The following is a 22,958-nucleotide window of genomic DNA, read 5'->3' as shown; positions in this document are numbered from 1 at the left end:
CACAGCTAAAGGGCTTCTCCCCTGTATGAATTCTCATGTGCTGCTTCAGACTACGTGAATGACTAAAGCTGCTGTCACACATTTCACAGCTATAGGGTTTTTCCCCTGTGTGAATCCTCATGTGCTCCTTGAGAGCACTACTATAGCGAAAGCATTTGCCACAATCTGTACAGCTGAAGGGGTTTTCCCCTGTATGAATCCTCATGTGCTGCTTCAGATGACTACTATTAGTAAAGCTGCTGCCACAAACTGCGCAGCTCAAGGGTTTTTCCCCTGTGTGAATCCTCATGTGCTGCTTCAAATTACCCTCATGAACAAAGCTTTTGCCACAGTCTGTACAGCTAAAAGGTTTTTCCCCTGTATGAATCCTCATGTGCTCCTTCAGAGTACTCTCTCGACTAAAGCTGTTGCCACAAATGTCACAGCTAAAGGGTTTTTCCCCTGTATGAATCTTCATGTGCTGCTTCAAATTACCCTCATGAACAAAGCTGCTGCCACAGTCTGTACAGCTAAAAGGTTTTTCCCCTGTATGAATCCTCATGTGCTTCTTCAGACTACTACCTTGACTAAAGCTGTTGCCACAAATGTCACAGCTAAATGGCCTTTCTCCTGTATGAACCATCATGTGCTCCTTCAGACTACCCTCTCGACTAAAGCAGTTGCCACAAACATTACAACTAAAGGGTTTCTCCCCTGTATGAATTCTCATGTGCTGATTCAAATGTTCCTTTCGACTAAAGTTGTTGCCACAAAGAGTACATATAAAGGGCCTTTCCCCTCTAATAGTCTTCATGGATGGCTTCTCTTTTGATGATTTCACACTGTGTAACAGTTTGCAACTCATAGACAATCTTTGTCCTTTCACATGTTGAGTCTTGTGTGATTGCTGTGTGTTTAAAACTGACTGGGCTCCCCTGGTCTCCTTCCACTCATCACTGTCTTCAGTATCAGATTCAGAACGGTGTGAAGAGAGGAGCTGAGCATCACTGGTTGGTTGTGATGTTTCACAGTCCTCTATACGTGCATAGGAGGTGCTGGCTGGAGGGTCTGTTTTTCTGTTTTCAACATCTTCACTTTTCACTGTTAGTAATGTCAACATTGTCCCATCAGCCTCTAACGGGACAGTCTCTTGTATTTCTTCCTCTCCTTCCTCTTTAATCTGTTGAGATTCTGGTTCCTCCTGGAACAGTCTGTGGTCCCTCTCCTTCTGTTTAGGTGAATACGCTTCAAAGACAAAGTCTAGGAAGAGGATAAACACGTGAGAGTTAAGTCACAACGCACATTGAGGTTGAACCAATGTATTCAAACAATGCATCTAATGTGGGTGCTTGTCCTCTGCATGCATGCTGAATGCATCCAAATGAATGACAGGAGAGTTTAGTACCCTAAGCATCTTATGGGTGTGATGTGTTGAGTAAGAAGAATGTCAACAATCAGGTTTTATCACAGCTTTAGAATCATCATCTCTCTTACCTTTCGTGTATCTTGTGCACGGCACACAAAGATCCTCTTCCTTTATCTCTTCCTTTATAAGCAGTTTCACATCCCTGTCAGGTGATGGCTTTGAGGACACTGCCACAACACCTGCTGTTGCCTCCACCTACACAAAACAGTTGGTGTTTTTAATTGTTTTGCAATTATTCCATATACAAATGCGATTGATGCCTTCTGCTAAAACTGTACAACAATCAACCCCAAAGATCCTAAATATTTAACTACAAAATATTGATTGATAGTCTCCTCGCTGAGGTATCAGATTTCTGTTGATCTTCTAGATTTGAAACTTTGCAATTGATTTGATCAAACCACTATATGGCCCTCTCCTTTCATAAACAACACTTCAAATCTATAGAGCAAAACTAATTGATCTACAGGCTCAAAACATGTTGGAAATGCTATGGTTCAATGTGGTGTAATACTGCCTCATCCAACAGATATAGATTTATTATCAACTTACCATTTTACTTTGTGGAACAGTTGTGTTTTCCACGGTGTTGGAAAGATGCAGTGGAACTATTTCATCCTTCACATCCAACAGTCCACTGTTAAACCTTACACGTGTTAGAGGGACGAAACAAGCCTTCAACACTACTGCTGTTGCATTCACCTGTAAAAAGACAGCTCATGAAAACATGTCTTGTGAAAAGCACAGAAGATGATCATAGGATGAACATTGTTTGAATGTTATATACTTTTAACAGTACAGCACCATACTATTGCGTTAAAAAATACAATTGGTGACGAAAATACTCAACATACATACACGAAAATAGATAAAACACGTATGCAATGAGACAAACATAACAAACCTGGGTCTCAATCTTCATCCTTTTGGTTTCTCTACAGGACTGTTCAACTTTCCCCGGTTGGTTCATCTGTAATGATAAATGTCTTGGTATTAAAAATAGAGGCTGTGCAAATCTAATCTCTAATGAAGACAGTCTTTGTAACTGCCAGTATAATGGTTTATTTCTTATTTTGGTTCTTTTGTTCATATGGCCATGTTTATGCTCAGATCATATGTATAAGTTATAAGAATAATTTATTTGTACCGGAAATGGTTATGCATGGATGGAACCCTTTATATAGTCTGGCTGGGACTCGAACCCGTTAGTGGTTGCACTTCCCCCCCACTTGAAGTGGCGATGCGGGAGGAAGGTACGTTTGTCCTTGATCCTTAAAGTGAATATTCAACATTATATGGGTTTGAACGTATGGTTAATGAAATGACTTTTATTGCAGTTGTGTTGCTGTATGAGTCTGTCCCTGGGCATCATGTTACGCCATTCCCTTCTAAAGTCAATGCAGCCAGCAAGGTATATTGTTTGTTTGTTTGGCATTTGTATGGTTTCATTGTTTGCTTTGTACAATTTTGTTTCTGTTCATTAATGCAAGTATTTGTTGTTTTATGCTTTATTTATTAGTTCGACGGTTTGGATTGTTTAAGCTGTGAGAGCGCTTGAATAAAACTATCAGTATGCAGAACTACGGTGTCGTTCATGACTGGAGGGAGTGACAGTCGAACTTGATGCATCCATGCCCCGAAGACGAACTTGGAGCATCTACCCTACCCCACGACACGATACAATCCACGGCACGGCAGGCGAAGTTGATCTGCTAACGAAAGCGACTGCGACGGCAGTCAAACTTCCCCGGCAATCGACAGATCTCCGTGGCGTCTAGTCTACCCGACCGCAGCAGCCAGTCCAGCGGAGCTGCGTGAAGCCGAGCCCGTTCAAGAACGCAGGACGGGAGTCTGCTCCACTCGCAGTTCAGAATGCTGCGTGGTGGTGGACGTTAACCCTTTCATGTCCGTGGACGGCTCACAAAGACAGCAGCACAGCCACTCACTGTTTAAGTTTAACCACAAGGACACCAGTTCACCAAGGAAAGGCTTCACTCTGAAGAAGACGTTTAAAGGTCAGTCACAAAATGAATTAAAGGTGACAGAGTGAAGCTTATAAGGAACTGTGTCAAGGTCAAGAAGAATAAAGAAGAATATTACTTAAGTTGCATCTTCATTAACCAAGTTCATTTAAGACTCTTGATTTAAATTAACAATACGTTAAGGATTTAATTCACAAGAAGTTAAAGATGATTTAAGTTAAAACTCCTTTATGCAAATGAGACATTGAACTATTGGACAGTTATCTTTTGTGTGGTTCAATTTGTTTCTTTTGAAGTGCTGATTTAAAGTTTAAGAGAAAGCAAGCCTATATAATTTGACATCCTATTTACTTGAGTGTTGAAATGGGTTTGATGTTGGTGTATGGTTAACTAAGTTATGTGGGTTGACTAATTAAAAAGGTGACACCCAACTAAATAGTCCTAATGTAAGCCTACAACCACAAGAGTCAAATCAAAGTAAAACTAAAAACTGGAACCACCATAAATGAGAAAATGTTCCCTCAGTACACATTCACTTGGAAGGAAAAGGACCCGGAAGGGGTGTTGTATAGTTTTGATTGTAGTTACTCACATTGGAAGTCTCGAATAAGATTGGCAAGAAAGGCTGTCCTAAGTAAGGCTCCTGATAGCATCATCCAAGGACACATCAGTCATGTGCAAAGGGTTGTATCTGTACTGCATGGCATGTATGATGTATACAGGAGGCTTGTCAGTCCAGATAAGAACATGCAGCACAAGCTGAAGAAGTGTGTACTGGTGACTAAACATGATGTTCTTAATGTTCGGGCTCAGATTACTAAAGGAGCAGAAGAGGAGCTCATTTGGCCTGATGTCAGCTTTATGTTTGAGTCAAGCTCCAACCTTTCTCTGTCAGCCTCAAAGTGTTCTCAGGTGAATTCTAATGTCTCTAATGTGCAATGTGAAGAAACCAGTTCTAGCAAAGGAGAGCCACAACCAGCACAAGTACAAAGTATCACAGAAGAAGCAGTCTGCAATAAACCAATTGTGTGTGTCGAAGAAACCCAGCCTTGCAGCATTACCAGTTATGGTGGGATCACATGCAACCAACCCAAGAAAAGAAAGAAAAAGGTTAAGAAGCAACAAGAGGCTCAAGTGAGCAAACAAGTGAAAGACCCTGGGTCTCAGGGTACCGGTGCAGCAGTCACTTTCAACCTCAACAAGAAGGCTAATGCCACAGAGAAAAGGAAAGCAACTGTACGTATACTGCAAGCTGTCAAGCAAGCTGCTGTTAAAAAGAACCCCAAGAATACAGCAGCTTGTAGTAAGGATAAGCGAGCAAGGAAAGCACCAACGAAAGGTCCCACAAGGGGACAAAGTAAAGTTCAAGTTCAAGGAGATGAAAAGAAAAAGAAAAGGCTTGGTGCCCCCAAGAGGCAGATGACCGCCTACATGCTGAGGCTCAACAGCCATGCACACAGTAAGTTGAAGAACCCAGTCACTGTCGTCTCCAAGAAGGCTAGGGAGATGTGCAGATTGATGGGCAAGGAGAGTGGTGGAGGAGCCTCCACACATCCAAGAAATTATGCTAAGAGGAAGGCAAGCAAGAAGGAAAACATCAAGAGGAGAAGGAGACTGCTATCTGCAGAGGAAGCTGAAAAGAGAAGGAAAAAGACCAAGTTTAAAGAGCAAAGGAAAAAGCTACCCCTAGGACATGTCAAGGTGGGAGAAGGCAAAATTGGTAGACCGCCTGACAGTTCTTGGACTGGGAAATGGTAGAGCCATTTCTTAATGTGCTCAACAAGGTTCTCAAACCTACACAGTCAAGTGTTGAGACATAAGTGAAGCCACACAAGGTTAAGGTTGACACGGTTCATTTGTTTTTGTTGTACTTAAGGTTCAAGAGTTTCAATCTAAAGCAAAAAGGTCAATGTGTTTACTCAATTATGTGAAGCCTTAAGTTGGGCAAGGTTAATGTTTTTGTTTTGTATTTAAGGTTCAAGGGTCTGAATTTAAAGTAATGGGTCAATTGTTGAGACTCTTATGTGAATCCACTTTTGTTTGGCAAGATTCAAGGTTTTGTTTTGTACTCTTAAGAAAAATGTTTCACTGCCAAGGCAGGAAAGGAAGTCAAGGTTTTGATAAAATGTATTTGAAACCATGAATTGGACACTTAAGACTAAAATCTATTTTATTGTTATAAAGAGGGTGAAGTAAGGTAACGTTTGAAGTCAAAGTGTTTATTAGTTCTCATTAGCAAATTAATTTTGCATTGTCCATGACATTTTGTCAAGTCAACGAAGAACCACTAGCTGGTTAAAGTTAACTATTTGCCATTTCTATTTCTGCTTAATAGCACAGATGGGAGATGAAAAAGAATATCAAAGTTATGTGACAATGGCTATGATTTAAATTTGAACCTACATTTTTTTTGTGGCTTAATGTCTTTGTGCTGAAGTAGTTTATTGTGGTTGCCCTATTGAAAACCAAGATGCTATTTGAACATTTGAGTAAACCTTTAAGGGCTAACCTTACCCCTCAAAGTGACAGGTGTATATGTGAAATGATGATACAGTAGAAGACTCATCTTGTGTTGCCTATGTTTGTTTAAGAGCTTATGGCCATCTACATATTCGACTTTAGGCCATATTTGCAATCGCCAAGTTCATACAACAGGTTTATGGTACACTACGTGAATGGGAAAGGTTTACTGCTGAAGCAGACTGTTTATGGTTTCATTTGGGAACTGAAGATGTAAAAAGGTCTATTTAATGTGGTTGAATTTAAAGTGTAAGAAATCTAAAATGTTAAGATTTGGTGGGAGTGTAACTGCCAGTATAATGGTTTATTTCTTATTTTGGTTCTTTTGTTCATATGGCCATGTTTATGCTCAGATCATATGTATAAGTTATAAGAATAATTTATTTGTACCGGAAATGGTTATGCATGGATGGAACCCTTTATATAGTCTGGCTGGGACTCGAACCCGTTAGTGGTTGCACTTCCCCCCCACTTGAAGTGGCGATGCGGGAGGAAGGTACGTTTGTCCTTGATCCTTAAAGTGAATATTCAACATTATATGGGTTTGAACGTATGGTTAATGAAATGACTTTTATTGCAGTTGTGTTGCTGTATGAGTCTGTCCCTGAGCATCATGTTACGCCATTCCCTTCTAAAGTCAATGCAGCCAGCAAGGTATATTGTTTGTTTGTTTGGCATTTGTATGGTTTCATTGTTTGCTTTGTACAATTTTGTTTCTGTTCATTAATGCAAGTATTTGTTGTTTTATGCTTTATTTATTAGTTCGACGGTTTGGATTGTTTAAGCTGTGAGAGCGCTTGAATAAAACTATCAGTATGCAGAACTACGGTGTCGTTCATGACTGGAGGGAGTGACAGTCTTCTTCAAGGTTAGTAGTTTGTATCAAACAATACAATTTAAAGGGATCCCTGGCTAATACGACAAATATGCCTTAATACATTATAATTGTCCTCTATAAATACAATGTAAAATTAAAAACACCTTAAATATTTTATTTCTTCTAGAAATAGCTAATCTTTCACTCAATAGGGGAAATGCCCGTCGCAAGTTGATGATGTCATAAATGTAATTTGTGATCCATCCCTATGGAACTTGTGGCATGCAGTGCAAATAAAAACAAACGTAATACGTCCTATGGTTAATATGAGCATCAAATCAATATTTCAAATGTGTTTGTGTTTTGTTTTTTTGCACATGCATGCCATAAAAATGACACATGACATTTATGACATCATCAACTTGTGACAGGCATTTCCCCTATTGAGTGAAAGATTAGCTATTTCTAGAAGAAATCAAATATTTAAGGTGTTTTTTAATTTGTCATTCTAGTTAGGACAATTATAATGTATTAAGGCATAATTGTCATATTAGCCAGGGATCCTTTTAAGGTAAAGTGTCAACCACATAATTACAGTGTGCAACGTCTTACCTTCTTGTTCAGTTGTTCTCAAAGTCAGATCCTTGGAAATGGTTCTCTGTCTTGTCTCTGAATATGCAGAAAGCACAAACAACATAGACTAAACAACTCTGTGGTACTATACTTATACGTCTTCCACAGGTTTGATTCAACCAATCAGAGCAGAGCAAATGAAGTGGGTGGAGCTAAGATGCTTCCAATAGCCCTGGGCTGACATGAACATTAACATACAGCACATCAACTATCTGGAAACATTCCAGTACACACAGTCTGGTGATTTACATTCCTTGCATATGTCACAGAATTCACACACATAATAACACACATTCAACTCCCAAGGCAATCCTTTACAGTTTTGGAACAGATCCTATTGGATATTTTCTTATAGGATAATAATCCTTTAGAAAATCCCATTAAGAATCCTATAAGAATCCTTTACAGTTTTGGAACAGATCCTATTGGATATTTTCTTATAGGATAGGTGCCTTGCCTGGCTGCCACCCACCAACAGGGGGTGGTGTTGTGCTGACTGATTTATCAGGCTATCAGTGTTAAGACATACAGTATTAGATTTGACATTATCATTGACATCTTGAGTGAGATTTGAACTTACGACCTCCCGTGCTTGAATCCTGCCCTGATCCTCTGCGCCACAGCTCCTGTTAGTAAGAATGGGTTTTTGGTCCTATTTGACATTTTATAGGATCCAATAGGATTTCCCCTACACAAATCCTATTGGATTTTTTCTTATAGGATTATTATCCTATAAGAAAATATCCAATAGGATCTGTTCCAAAACTGTAAAGGATTCTTATAGGATTCTTAATGGGATTTTCTAAAGGATTTTTCTATCAGAAATCCTACAGTTCCAATAAAATCCTATTGGAACTTTGAAAAATCCTATTGGATTTCCAAAGTTAGATATAACCCAATAGGATCCTATTGGAACTTAACATTGGATTTTGCAAAGTTCCAATAGGATCCTATTGGACTTTACAGAGTTAGAAATAACCCAATAGGATCCTATTGGAACTTTACAAAATCCAATAGGATTTTGCAAAGTTCCAATAGGATCCTATTGGACTTTCCAAAGTTAGATATAACCCAATAGGATCCTATTGGAAATTTGCAAAATCTTATTGGATTTTCTAAAGTACCGATAGAATCCTATAGGACTGTATTGGAAATTTGTGAAAAACCAATATGATCCTTATAGGATTTTCAAAATCCTATAGGATTATATTGGAAATTTCGAAGATCCTATAGGATTTTTTTGACTAGGGAATAAGCCGAAAAGTCACCATTTGTACTGTTGTGAAACTGTACTTTTCCCTATGCAACCTTCTAATCTTATTAAAATCCTGCTGGTTAATCTTAAAACACTTGGAGAATCGTGATAGTGCAGAGTGAATACAAGAACAATAAATGTATACAATAATACTTTTGTATAATCAACCCAGAGACTGTAGCAAAATAATAGTGAACTGTATTAGTATGAATTACTATAATGTTAATGCTGGACCCAGTTAAACCCAACGTGAAGAATACAACTGGAAGGCTAATAATATAGCTACTTTAGGGTGACCAGACGTCCCAGTTTACCCGGGACAGTCCCGTTTTCAAGCTGCGTGTCCCAGTGTCCCGACAAATATCTCTAAAACACTAATATGTCCCGGTTTTCAACATTCACTGCAAAATTGTCCTGGTTTTCGCCAGAAATCAAATAATAGTAGCTGTTTTTAGTGGTTGCATAGACATTTATCATGTTCTTTTCATGAAAACATGCTCACCTAACCCAGGCTTGTCAACTCTCCTGGATTTCCCAGGAGTCTCCTGGATTTTGAACCCCTCTCCTGGGAGTCTCCTGGATTGGCAAATCTCCTGGATTTCTCCTGGATTTTGTATCAAACTCCCAAAATTCACCAGAACACAGGAAATTACATCTACAATGTTCAAAATTTTCTGGGGGAGGACCCCCAGACACCCCGCTTTAGGGGTGGGGGCAATGCATGCAAGAAAGATCATACAGATATTCACTTAAGTAATGACTACTGATGAGACGTCATTATTAAAGATGTCTTACTTTGCTTCTGTCATCAGATCTGTACACCTACATTTGGCATATTATAGGCTGAAATTGTACACATGCTAGTAAAGTAAGCCTGATAAATGTATCAAACATGCACAAAATTCAACAGAACACAGGAAAATATATCTATTAATACGTTTTGGGGAGAGGACCCCCCAGACCCCGGTTGGGGAGTTCCGCGCACCCCCCAAAAATAAATCTCCTGGATTCTGACAGTCCAATGTTGACAACCCTGACCTAACCAATCAGAAAACATGAACAAATTCATTGCATGTCTGAATTCAACACTGAGCCTGTTTGTCAATCCCTCACTACCTGTAGGCCTATGCAACCCTGCGTTGTGTATGTGAGCGCGTGCACAAACGTTAGAGAATGGGCACGCGCGTGCGCGGTAACGTGCGCATTGCTTTGAGGGTCCCAGTTTTAGGCAACAGTGGTTTGCGTCCCAGTTTGAGCGGCTGAAAATATGGTCACCCTAAGCTACTTAGCACTTTACATTACGGTAGTCCACAAGGACGTTTATACTCTATGAAATACACGATGTATTTTAGCAACACAAGGACACCTGCCTGCTCAGAACCACACTCTTTTAGTAACCTACTAAAAACGGACATTTGTGTTCCTTTTGTGCCTTACAAACCTGTAAAATCAGGAAAAATGACGTGAGACAGCGAGACGTTGTTGCTTTCTTCCAGTAAGATGGCGCTCCCCTGTATTCAAGCACTGTCCCAGCTGAACCACCGTCTAATGCTGCCTCCTGCTGCTTGGGAAGACACATTGCAGGCTGCCAAAGACATTCTACACTTGTGACCACCATGACTGATTAATAGCACAGTATAGATTACGACGTAGCAAGCATTACGTAAGCAGTTCTCACATAATGGTCAATGTATAGCAATTAGAAATGAATGGCCTTCATCATGTTTTGGAGAAACACTTTTTTTTAAACTCAACCTCAAACTAAATGCCTATAGCTTATCCTTATTGGAAAATAATTATTTAAAAAAAAAAACATGTATTTTTCCTAATTCCTCATCCATACTTTGGCCTTTGCAGGGGCACATGAGCACTGTAGAGATTGCACAAATCAAGTTAGACTAACATAATGCAATTCTGTCATTAAGGGCACACACCTCGCACGCGCACACACACACACACACACACACACACACACACACACACACACACACACACACACACACACACACACACACACACACACACACACACACACACACACACACACCCCCACACACACACACACACACAAACACACACACACACACACACTTCAATTTGGTTTAGTGAGAAACTGGCTTCCTCACTTTCTTCGTGTTCTAATGTGTAAGTTCAGATCAATCTCTCGTCACAATTCCTTCAAAGGATGAATCATTGTATGCAGTACTTATCCTGTGTGTCTAGTGGAGAAGACAATGTTATCCATCTTACACACTAATGAACAAAAATGTTGAATTCAACTTAAAGCTGAATGCCATAAAAGTCAAATAGAATAAAGTCCTTTTTACCAAGAAAGAAATATTAGACAAATATTCATTTTTGTTTTTAAAGAAATGAATGTGGCTGCAGTTTTGATTGATTGATTGAAGAATTTATTAGAAGTTTGCAATAGAAAAAAGTACAGTTTCATGACAGTACAAATCACTGGTACAAGGTCAACTAAAAGGAGATCCTAGAAAGCCGAGGCTTATTTCCACAGGAACCACACTTTAAGTATCTCATATAACATTGAAAGACAGACGGATAGAACATAGTACTTTATCTAGGATAATATCAGTTTCAAAAGCATAACATCAAATACAAAAGGCAGAATACAAAGAAAAGGGGGGGGGGGGGGGGGGAGCATGGGGGCATAGTCTATTTACAAGTCACGGGTAGCTGCTGTCTGAAGGTGACTCTTCATACCAATTTTGAAGGAGGCTAGGGATTTGCTCTCCTTTAGGGCTTGTGGAAGGGCGTTCCACATGTTGATGGTATAGCAGGAGAACGAGTTAGCGCCTTGTTTAGTGTTAAATCTACGCTGATGATGATTAGTGGAGCTGCCTCTGGTGTTATGATCGTGAACATCCTTGACCTTTAAGAAGTAGTTTGTCAGGTACATGGGAATCTTGGAGGTGTAGTGTATCTTGTACACCAGGCCCATTGCAAGATGCTGTACTCTGTCAGCTACTTTGAGCCACCCCACGCTTTCGTGGTGATGCTCGGTAAGGTGGGTCAGAGGAGGGAGACCAAGCACAACCCTAATTAGTTTGTTTTGGGCTGTTTGGAGCTTTAGCTTTAAGGCAGCTGGGGCGTCGCGATACCAGACAAGGACTCCGTAATCAATGAGGGGCCCAATAAGAGCACCTCCTAGTGTCTTTCGGGATTTAATATTGATCAGCGGGGCAACTCTTTGCAAGAAGCGAATTCGTTGATTGACTTTATTGATTACCTTGGTGGTCATTTTTTCACTGGATAGGTTAGCCTCCAGGATGCAACCCAGGTAGCAGATGTGGTTTTTTCTTTCTATCACAGTGTCACCTACTTTAATTGTGAAGTTCTCAACTAGGCTAAGTTTCTGACTAGATCCAAAGAGGATACATTCAGTTTTGCCTAGGTGAATTGAGAGTCTGTTGTCATTGAGCCAGGTGCAGATCTTGTTAAGTTCACAGTTAAGGGCCTTTTCAACCTGCAATATGTCTCTGCCTGAGACTAGGAGAGCCGAGTCATCCGCGAACAGAAACAGATTGCAGTCACAAGCAGATGACATGTCGTTTACGTATATTAAGAACAACAGTGGTCCTAGTATACTCCCTTGAGGTACTCCACAGTTTACTGGGAGGGGGGGGACAGGGTTCCGTTGACTTCCACCATCTGTTCCCTCCCCACCAAGTAAGAGTGCATCCATCTCACTGCTGTGCTATCAAGACCAATAGCTTTGAGTTTTTCAATCAGAATAGAATGATCGACGGTGTCAAATGCCTTCTGGAGGTCCAGCATGACCATGCCGCAATATTTGCCATCGTGAATTTCACGTTTGATGTAATCATTCAAATAGATGAGGCATGTATCTGTGGAATGGGACTCTCTGAAGCCAGACTGGAACTCGTAGATCAGTTTATTCTCTTCAAGATATTTAGCCACCTGTTCATAGACAATTTTTTCCATTACCTTAGAGATGGAACTAGTAGTTGCCAGGGTCAAGTTTACTGCCTTTTTTGTGCAGGGGGGTTACCTTGGCTAATTTGAAGTCCTGGGGGACATAACCCTGCTTGATAGATAGATTAATAATATGGGTAATGATTGGGGCAATGGTGGCAGCTGAGTCTATGAGAAATTTGGGGGCGATTTGGGGGCGAGTTCAGATATGTACATTCCTTTAGTAAGTTTTAGGAATAACACTTCAATGATTTTATTTGAAAAGACAGTTGACTGACATAAACCTGTATGATCCCTTCCATAGACAGAAAGAAATAAATAAAAAAACAACCTTTTCATATAATGCTGAGGATTAGTCTAGTCTAATAGTCCAGTCAATCTGAGGTTTGACCCAAAAGAAATTGCAATAGTAATGGTTCAAGGTTTTTTAATGATCCTTAGGGTCATCCAAAACACCAACATGTTAAAAATCTTCCAAAATATTCTTAGTGGATCAAGGTAAATTCAGGGGGTTCAAGTTTGGTTCCCTTCACTTACTATACAGGAAGAAAAAGTAGCATATGAGGGGTCTAACTAGGGTTTTTTTCATGATTCTGAATCCATTGCAAGTGTAGCACCCAGCCATGAAGCAGCGACAACAGCCCTGCTAATCGGGCTCAGCCTTATTAGCACGACTGGTTGTGCGTTGGACTGGTGAGTGGGAGTCCCGGGTTCAATCCCCGCTTCCGCGTATCACTACATCTGGCGTTGTCGGCAGGATGAGGAGTGTGATGTCCTGGCGTGAGGGAACAGTGCCACGTCGTGTGCGGCGGTCCGCGGCGTGATGTGTGAAGCGCGAGGGTGTGCTCCAAAAGACCAGGGGGGTGAATGTAGCGCCCAGCCATGAACCAGTGACAACAGCCCTGCTAATCGGGCTCAGCCCTATTAGCACGACTGGTTGTGCGTTGGACTGGCGAGTGGGAGTCCTAGGGTTCAATCCCCGCTTCCGTGTATCACTACACAAGCATTTGTTTTGCACAAAAAACATTCCTCTGGCTAGAAATGGACCCCACAAAAGTGTGAAAAGTGATGACTCGTCACTAAACCGTCACTATACCATAGTGTTGTGGGTTCGTTTTTGGCCAGAGGAATGTTGTTCTTGCAAAACAAATGCTCGCAAACTCCTTACTCTAATTACCATACACCCTCTAGATGACAGGCACACAATCTTTACCTTTAGATCCATGTAATATACACCTTTTAACACTTCGTAAGCCGGCCGTACTTGCCCGTACTTGTCCGGACCACGCAATCAGCCGCCCGGACTTTCCCGTACTATGTCATTAAAAATGAAATTAATGATACATTTTTTTTTAAGTCGCCGGTCGTGCTCTGTCTCTTTAAGAAGTGATGTGAAGGGTTAACGTGTCAGCGACGTCATTACGTCATGTTCTTCTCACTGCCTGGAGATTACATAGCAGCCGTTGCGTCTCTCTGTATGCATGCAGGCTCCGTTAGCACAGCGTTTCTCCGAATCATTTTCGATCAGACGAAAGGCGGAATCAAGGCTTCACAATGAGTAGATTACTCGTGATCAAATCGCTGTGCGTGCACAGAACAGCGTGTTTTTTATCGCTGTTTACCCGGTATCGCTCCATGCAAATGACCGGAGGAAAACAGCCTTCAGCAGCATCAAAGTAGGTTGGCCGACCAAAAAATGTTCTTCATGCATTGTTGGGGTCGCTTCGATTAATCCCTTCCTGTTGATGGACTCTCTGGCCACTCCTACAGTAGTCAGTCTTCCCTTTAACCTGAACCTCATAGTAAAACCTTCCTGAGGCGATGCTTTGTTTTCCTAAAACATTGACACATAGAGAGAATCTCTCTGGGTTGTCATACATCAATGACAAGGGAACCAACCCATAGACTGTAAAAATATGTACTGACTGACTGACTGACTGACTGAATGACTGACACAGTATGGATATCCAGGGTTTGATCTTTGATTAGGTGATGTCACGTGACATCACTTCCTGTTCTGACTGAAGGACTGACTGAAGGACGGACAAGCTGCAACATTTCTCATGCTATACTACTGCGACCTCCGGTCAAAACAATCAATAAAACATTTTCATTTTGGGGATGAACTACTCCTTTAAGAGAAGACCCAACCTTACAAGGACATTTCCAGTACAAATACACTGGGACAGGGGCTTATGGTGGACGTTTGTTAGAATTCTATTTTTACCATGTCCATATATGGACATAGAAAATGGGCAGATAATAATGAAGATCAGATGCACTCAAAGGGAATGAACTGTAAACACTGGTTCTCAAAGTGAGGTCCACGGACCCTCAGGGGTCCTTGAAGGGGGTTCCAAATGGACCCTTACAGGTCTAGAACTGAGTTGGGGGTCCTTGAAGGCGGCAAAATGTTTATTGAAGAACCACTATAGGCTAGTAAAGCTACTAGTGGACTCAAAATATGCCATTGTGTCTAATCCGAGGTATAGACCTAATTTGACACTTTAATCAAATTGAATTGAAGGAACACTTTTAGACATACAAGGTTTCTGGCTGACAGTGAAAAATGTATTTTATGACCCAACTTATGTTGTGCTCACAAAAACAGACTGTCCTTCTGGCTTATGGGATCTATTTATATACTACTTACACTGACTAGCCAATCACATCCCTCCGGCTGATGGGATGCACGATGGCAGAGAGTTGATTAAAAAAAATTACCGTACCTGTACATCAAAATGATACAATATAAATAATGTGGGGTTGAGAGACCGTGTATGTCCAAAGCCGTTCCTTTTATTATTATTCTAAAACACATGTTAAAATAGTGAAAATAGGCGATCCACGCTCACAATGCCTTGAATCGCAAGTCAACTTGGAGTAGTCTGGGATCAGGCCTGGTGGGCGAGGTTAACTTGGAGATACAATGTTTCTTCCCGACAGTGACAATATAATGAATAAATCAATAAAATATCTACTGCACAAACAAACTATAATATACCAGGTTCTGGACAGAAGAACAGGTTAAAGACAGGAAAAATAAATGTCTGCACACTTATCTCCCATGAATATTTATTGTAAATCCACCAAATAATATTGTATTGTCATTGTTTCAAACATCAAAATCTTTTTCACTAGCCAATCCCAGAGAAATGCCGGCACAATTCCCCAAAAGATGAACCAAAATATATATCAATCAATGTGACAACATACCATACCCCAGAACCCCCAAATCAAAGGTCTAAACAATAAAAACAGACAGGATTTGGCACTGTACTTGGTGGCTCTTTTTTCTCCCTCACCAAAAAATAGCAGATCTACAAGCTCACAATGCATTGCAGCTTGCAGATCTGGTATTATCAGTGAATGTTCCCCCAGGATATGGATGCTAGGGTTCAAGTGGTTAATGTGTGCATTGAGAAAACAATAGAAGGATTATACAGTCATATGAACATTGTATGACATGATTCAGTATCAATCTTGCACATTAATAAATGTTGAGTTTAACTTGAACCTGCATGCAATAAAAGTAAAATGTACTGCAACTCGAAAAATAAACTGAATCTGAAACTATGTTCCCCACTTCCCCCCCAAAAAGGTCCTATGTTCCCCATGTTCTAGGTTCCCCACTTAGCCCCACAAAAAAAGGTTATATGTTCTCCACTAAAAAAAAAAAGGTTCCATGTTCCCCGCTCATCCAAAAATGCAGGAAACATAATTCTAAACACACACAATGGAACACAAAGGGGAGACATTACGAATACTAGTGGTCAGGCAGAAACTAGGGACATCTGGGCACCACATTTGTGTTATGACTGGGCATTGGACGAGTGGGCACCTGGAAAAGTAGGCACTAAGGGGTGGAGACATCTGGGCACTAGGGGCACCTGGACAACTGGACAAGTGGACACCCAATTAAAAAATTATGTTCTTAGTGCCCGGGTGTCCCACCATTTTCTGCATTTGAGTTGTAAAATATACCTTTTTTGGTGGAGGGTGGGTGGGGAACAGAACCTTTCTTGGGGTGAAGTGGGGAACATAGAACCTGGGGAACGTAGGGAGGACCCCATTCAGATATGTTAAATTACGCGACGGTTGACTGACATAAACCTGTATGAACCCTTCCGTAGACAAGTTTAAAATGGAAACCAACCTTTTGATGTAAAGCTGAGTGAAAGTGCAGTTTGACGGTTCCAAACAAACCTCCTAATAAACACACTGATGCACCCGGATTTGTACGCAGGCTTAAGGTGCCTCCACACTGAAAATACTACAGGAGACTTGTTCAAACTGTTCACAGACTGCAAAGAACTGCAAAGAGCTGCAAAAAACTAAGCACATTGAATTTTCCAGCCGACTGTAATTACTGTACAGTTTTGCGCATGCGCACTGTGTTGCCATATCGTCTCGTTACAAGCGAATTTGATCCTGTTTTCCTATAATGTTGCTAGTTGTGGGTTACTTTTGTTTGGGCATTTTTCTGAATTGTAGTTGCTTATTTGGCCTTGCTTTCAACATTCTTTTAGAAATTGGCTAATGTAATAGAGCTCAATAGGTGAAACTGGACGCTTCTTTAGGCCTTGTGTTCATAGACCTGTTCGCTTGTTTAACTCACAGAATCTGGCAACCGGGGAGGAGAAGCGGAGATTCTTCCTGTCCAGTGTTTTCTTCTCCTCACACCAAAACAACACACATCACTATTACTAGCGTTGCATTGGAGTTGATTAGTATAGGAAATTGAGAGTTGAGATTGTGAATATGCTATTTAGTTAACCCTACCAGTGCCAGCCCCTAGATGGCGCCAAAGAATGCCAAGCTTTCGCTCATAGGCGAGCGCATTAGCATCCGGGGACTCACGTTGCAGTGACGCGCGTGCTCACGTTCGTGCACGTCATGGAAAGGGCCCGGATGAAAATGGCTACGACGGCGATTCGCGGCAACGTTACTCGCTAACGGCCGGCATGGGGGCGGCCGGATTTGGAACACTGGATTGAAAATTTAGGCCCAGGCTTCAGAAGGCCTCGGATCATTTTATTCATTTCATTAAAAACTCCCAAACATGTTCGGGATAGGCACACTGGACTACGTTCCGGAAGCGGCGCTGAACATTCGGTGAACATTGGGGGGCTCAAAAATGTATTTTAAACCATTTTTAATGGAATATATCGTCGGATCATGTAAAATGGCTAGCTGGCTAGCGTAGGACGAGCCAGGACCACCCACGGCTCTACAAGCAGCTCAGGGTAAGTCAATTAATAAAAAGAAAATAGTTTTGGATTGAATTAAAGCCAAACATGTTCGGGATAGGCACAGAATGAGTTAAAATGTGCTACGGGAAAATGTCTCTGGCTTATTTAGGCTTGGTTTTGCTGCAGCAGTAGCAAACTAATGGTCCATTACAACTCACCGATGGCCGCTGGCGACTCAACAATACTGGGAAAGTCCAGTTTTCCAGTTTTCCGTCGATACTGGTCGACAGCGTTCTCGACCCGCTGCCGAAAACCTACCGATGAGCTCCCGTTCGGCAACAGACGCTTTCCGCCGCCGATTCGGCCACGAATCGGTTTGGTTAAAAGTGGCCTTTAAGCACACATTGTCCAGACAGCAACATAAAGTTTGATTTGCAAGTTTACTTTTACCAATTAAAGTGCATACAATTGACAAACAGGTTCTTCAGGCATAGTTCTGTAGCTCTTTGCTGTGCTCTCACACTGGTAGAAAACCATTTGTCCACCAGGTGCATGCCCTTCCCTCATTACCCAGGCCTATATGTAGACTTGCTGCCTGTTAATCAATTATGCCTGGGAGTGGCATGCCCCTGGTGCCCAAACTAATAATCCAATCAACAAATGCACTAATACAACTCAACTAATAATGTCTAACAATACTAAATAATCACAAATATAATAATGCAAATAATAACAATAAACTAACAAAGAAAAGCAGTGCAGTGGCTGTATCAGGGTCTAGAGTTACATCCACTTCATATTGCTGGATCCTCCTCAGCTCAGCTTCACGCAGGTTCCTCTCCATCTCTTGACTGAGTGTCTTCTCCAGCTGAGCCACAGCTGTCCTCACAGTCCCCACATATGAAGACTGAGGGACACTGACCTTTGTCCAGTCCATGGTGGGTGGAGGAGTGTTGATGGTCGTGATGTTCTGGAGGAGGTGGAGATGGTCTTTAGTGTGTGAGAGCTGCTTCAGCTCAGAGCTTCTCTTCTCTAACTCTGTGATTTCCTGTTGCAGCTCTTTAATGAAGCCTTCAGCCTGTTTCTCTGTTGTTTTCTGCTTCTCTTCAATCACATCAATGAGCTCAGCCTGGCTTCTCTCAATACAGCTGATCAGAGCAGTGAAGACCTGCACACTGTCTGCTATCTCTCTGTCTGCGTCTTTCTTACTGAGCTCTACTGAGTGTTGGACCTCCTGAATCTTCACTTGTCTCTCCTGGATCATCTTCTGAACTTCTGCCTCTGTCTTTCCCAGCTCAGCCTTCTTTTCTTCAAAAGCCTCTTCCAGAGATACAATCTGATGTGACTTGTGGTCTGACTCAGTGCAGAACTGACAAACACACACATGATCAGTCTTACAGAACAGCTCCAGAGGTCTGTCATGTTTCTGACACAGAAAGTCTTCCAGGTTCTTTACAGGGTCGATTAGTTTGTGTCGTTTTAACCCAGAGACTCTGTGGTGAGGCTCCAGGTGAGTCTCACAGTAGGAGGTCAGACACACCAGGCAGGACTTCAAGGCTTTGAGTTTGGTCTCAGTACAGACGTCACAGGAGACTTTATCTGTTTCTGCAGGTTCTTGGTTTGTGCTGGAAGTTTGTCTCGGCTGTTTTGACCCTCTGAACTGATCAGCCATCTCTGCAAGAACTTTATTAACAGAGAATTCAAGTCTTGTACCGAAGGTTTTGTTACACAGTGGGCATTTAAACTTTAACTTAGTGTCCCAGTGCTGTGTGATGCAGGTGTTGCAGTAGTTGTGTCCACATGGAGTGGTGATTGGATCAGTGAACACATCCAGACAGATAGAACACAGGAACTGCTCTTCAGACAGGAGACTGCTGGCAGACGCCATTTCTTCAACACTGAAAATAAAAATGAAACACATTTAGTTTACACCTATATCTCTAGATTGCTCCCTTTTCGTCCACCAAGGAAGAACCAACACCCCAGTTGTATTCGTATCGGCCTCATGGTGCTTCACGTTTTGGCATATTACTCTTAACACATTAAATGCCCACGTGGTGCCCACGCGCCAATCTCTTTGATGCTTATGTGTGCCCATCGACGTGTTCGACACGTTGTACAGTAAACTATACTGTACTGTAGCTACTGTACTTGGCTACCGCGGTGATGAAACAAACTCCATTTCCCAAAATGCAGCGCGAAATCACGTGACCAGGAAGTGCTGTCTGTCTCGTTGACTGCCCTGTTAAGCGGCTGCACAAAAATGCCGTTCTCTCCGGATTATTTTCCTTTTTTCTTTTTTCCTCAAAACGGCGGCCTCTTCTACCGGCCGTAACACAAACGCTGTGGCTTAGAATTGATAAAAAAAACTGTCCTGACTGAAAGAAAAGATTTTCGCGAAATAAACAGGACATGCTTGGATTACATTTACTCCGATTACTTTTCTCGCCAGTACCTCGAAGGTATAGGTAAAATTGCGGGTTGCCATGGACACCAGCAAATTAAATGTTGAATAATTCTGGGCATCCGATGTGTTAAAGAGGCCACACCATAAAATTCAAAAAAATGTATTTTATTATTCCCAGTGTATTTTTCCACCCCCACAGAATACAATTCATTAACTTTAAGCCTTGGTTTTCATTTCTGTGATTTTCTGAGTGAGTGTGTCCGAATTGGGCACCCTCGAGAAGGGGGCGGTACTTTTTGGGAGGTTATATTCTATTGAGACAGAAAAGATTAGCATGGTGCCATGGTATCTTTTCTTTATCGTTAATTTTTTTGCCCAAAGACAGCACCCCGTTGCCAACAAAGGGCATTTTGGTATTGCATTAGAGACAGACAGAACATGCAATTCCAATAGTGGTTGTTTAGGCTAAAACCTGTATAAAAACGGATTATCTACCAATATTCATATAAAATATATATTTTTAAAAGCATGGTGTGGCCCCTTTAAATTGTAGGTCATAGAATAAACGTTTCCCCTGGTTCCTTGGATCATGTCAAAACTCCCCATAGAGGCCTCCCAGCCATTTGTGGTTCACACGATTTCCTACACATTATCAGTTTACAGTTTACAGTTTAGGCATTTAGCAGACACTTTTAATCCAAAGCGACTTACAATAAGCAGATAAAAACATCACAATAATAAACAAGATAATATGTCAGTACATTAACAGCAATATAACAAATGCAAATGGATATCTATCTAGAGAAAACACAATAAATCAAAGTTCTAAAAAAGAAAAAAAAAGAACGTAAAAAAAAGCAAAAAAACAAATGCTAACTAGCTTCATGTATGGACATTGATTTTTACTGTAGTGCTAAGGGTTTAGGTGGAGTCTGAAAAGGTGAGTTCAGTTCACGGCGAAACGGTGATTATCTATGAAGTCATGTGATCAGTCAGAGTTTCCATATTCCATTCTGATTGGCTATTATTAACTTCCAACACTTGTGGGTCCGGGGTTGGCTAAGCCAACCTGGCCTGGCGGAGACCTGCTTTCCGAGCAGGGCAGTTTTAGAGTTGTTAATATGATCTGGGTCATATTAATAGAGCTCAAACTTGGCACAGTGACACTCACTCTATGTTGAGCTCTTTGCTATCTTGACTCTCACATGCAAGAGAGTGAATTGTGAGTGTGTTAGAGAGAGAGAGCGAGGATCACATGTGTGGGAGTACACACTGTATACGTATGTGTAAAAACAACAACAACAAATAACGTATTTCTTACTATTTCTTACCTTTTTACCTTTTGCTATGAGACTGAGCCAGGGGTAGGGCTCGATAAGCAGTATGCTTCTCCCTACTCCTTTGTTTGGCACCTTGGACACCTTATCAAGTCAAATGAACTCTGTGCCTTGAACCTTTCTATCTACATTTATTTATTATCTTTTGATACCATGCTATGTTCAGATGCTGTCCAAAAGTGCTGAAAAATAAAACAAACTGAACTGAACTGAACTGGCCTACTGGGAGTGTGCGTGTAATGTTTCTCACTCGCACGCACGCACGCACGCACGCACGCACACAGCACGCACGCACGCACGCACGCACGCACGCACGCACGCACGCACGCACGCACGCACACACACACACACACACACACACACACACACACACACACACACACACAGCAGTGAGTAGTCTCAGCCTTCAGCTGTCCGGTCTGGCAGAGACATTCGTTTAACATAAAAAAAGGAGGAATCATGTAAGATACATTCGATGTAACTTTTATTCTCTGTTAATGCATAATAAACCATTATGCTCTACTTACCAGTGTTTGTGTGAAACGTCGTGCTGAAAGCAGAGAGAGTGTTGTTCGCTGCCTCCGAACTAGTTTCAATGTTAACTCTCCTTCCTAGATTTGTCATTGAGAAGCTCCTCCTTGTGCTGTCGCTGTTAACCTTTACTGCCACCTGGTTTAGTTTAGTAACTTAGTTTAGTTTAGTTTATTAAGGATCCCCCATTAGTCTACACCGTAGTGGAGACTATTCTTCCTGGGGTCCAAGCATAAAACATCACAATACAAAGAAAATAAAATGCAATACAGTATTATATTAAATCATATACAGCCTTTCCATGATGGACTCTGCATGGCAGGGGTGTCCTCCTCCCTGAGCCAGGCCTAAGCCTGACCGCATACCAACAAACATCATCAATGTTACAAACAAACATAAACTTAGAAAATAAAATTTACATTAAAGGGGAAGACCACCCATTTTCAATATTGAACTGTGTCATTAATATACCTTAGAGGAGTTGTGTGTAAATAGAAAAAAAGTTCCCCCTCTTCTCTGTTGCCTAGAACTGGAGGATTGATTGTGTGGTTTGTATTGTAAAGTACAATGTGTGATGTCATCAAGTTGTACTTTACAATACAACCCCCAAAATCAATCCTCCAGTTCTAGGCAACACAGAAGAGGGGGAACTTTTTTTCTATTTCCACACAACTCCTCTAAGGTATATTAATGACACAGTTCAATATTGAAAATGGGTGGTCTTCCCCTTTAAGCATTGAAGAAATACAACAGGGTTGTCTGTCCAAAAATGCCAAAAATCTAAACCAAAATAATTTCCTGGTGGAGGAACAACTCAGCTGTTTCACTTTCAAAAAAAGCTAATTTCATCATCTACTCAGGGTTTTGTGAGGCCCCCTGAGTTTTTAAGTTCAGTATTGAGTATTGTATACTAATTTTGAAA

The 22,958-nt window shown here is 41.3% G+C and overlaps 1 protein-coding gene and 1 pseudogene across 2 annotated transcripts in view; both read right to left on the bottom strand.

Moving 5' to 3' along the window:
• Positions 1-9,167, bottom strand: part of LOC308299902 (uncharacterized protein) — a gene marked incomplete at its 3' end in the record, with an annotated part of 54,793 nt that extends 45,626 nt beyond the window's left edge. Inside the window, exons 1-6 of the mRNA XM_080743681.1 lie at positions 9,115-9,167; positions 7,337-7,393; positions 2,310-2,375; positions 1,958-2,107; positions 1,474-1,600; positions 1,119-1,239 (exon numbers count right to left, since the gene is read on the bottom strand). Coding sequence (XP_080599807.1) covers positions 1,119-1,239; positions 1,474-1,600; positions 1,958-2,107; positions 2,310-2,375 — 464 coding nt within the window. The 5' untranslated portion in view covers positions 7,337-7,393; positions 9,115-9,167. The remainder of the gene's footprint in view (positions 1-1,118; positions 1,240-1,473; positions 1,601-1,957; positions 2,108-2,309; positions 2,376-7,336; positions 7,394-9,114) is intronic.
• Positions 9,168-14,187: 5,020 nt separating this feature from the next.
• LOC308299901 (E3 ubiquitin-protein ligase TRIM47-like) lies at positions 14,188-19,649 on the bottom strand (annotated as a pseudogene). The gene is made up of 3 exons: positions 18,507-19,649; positions 17,188-17,242; positions 14,188-14,475 (listed from the first exon to the last, which is right to left on the bottom strand). The product of its transcript is annotated as an E3 ubiquitin-protein ligase TRIM47-like (transcript).
• Between the last annotated feature and the right edge of the window lie 3,309 nt (positions 19,650-22,958).

Source organism: Nannobrachium achirus (assembly GCF_963921795.1).
Source record: "Nannobrachium achirus genome assembly, chromosome: 15".
NCBI lineage: Eukaryota > Metazoa > Chordata > Actinopteri > Myctophiformes > Myctophidae > Nannobrachium > Nannobrachium achirus.
Note: the sequence above shows the minus strand (reverse complement) of the source record. Positions and strands in the feature narration are given on the sequence as shown.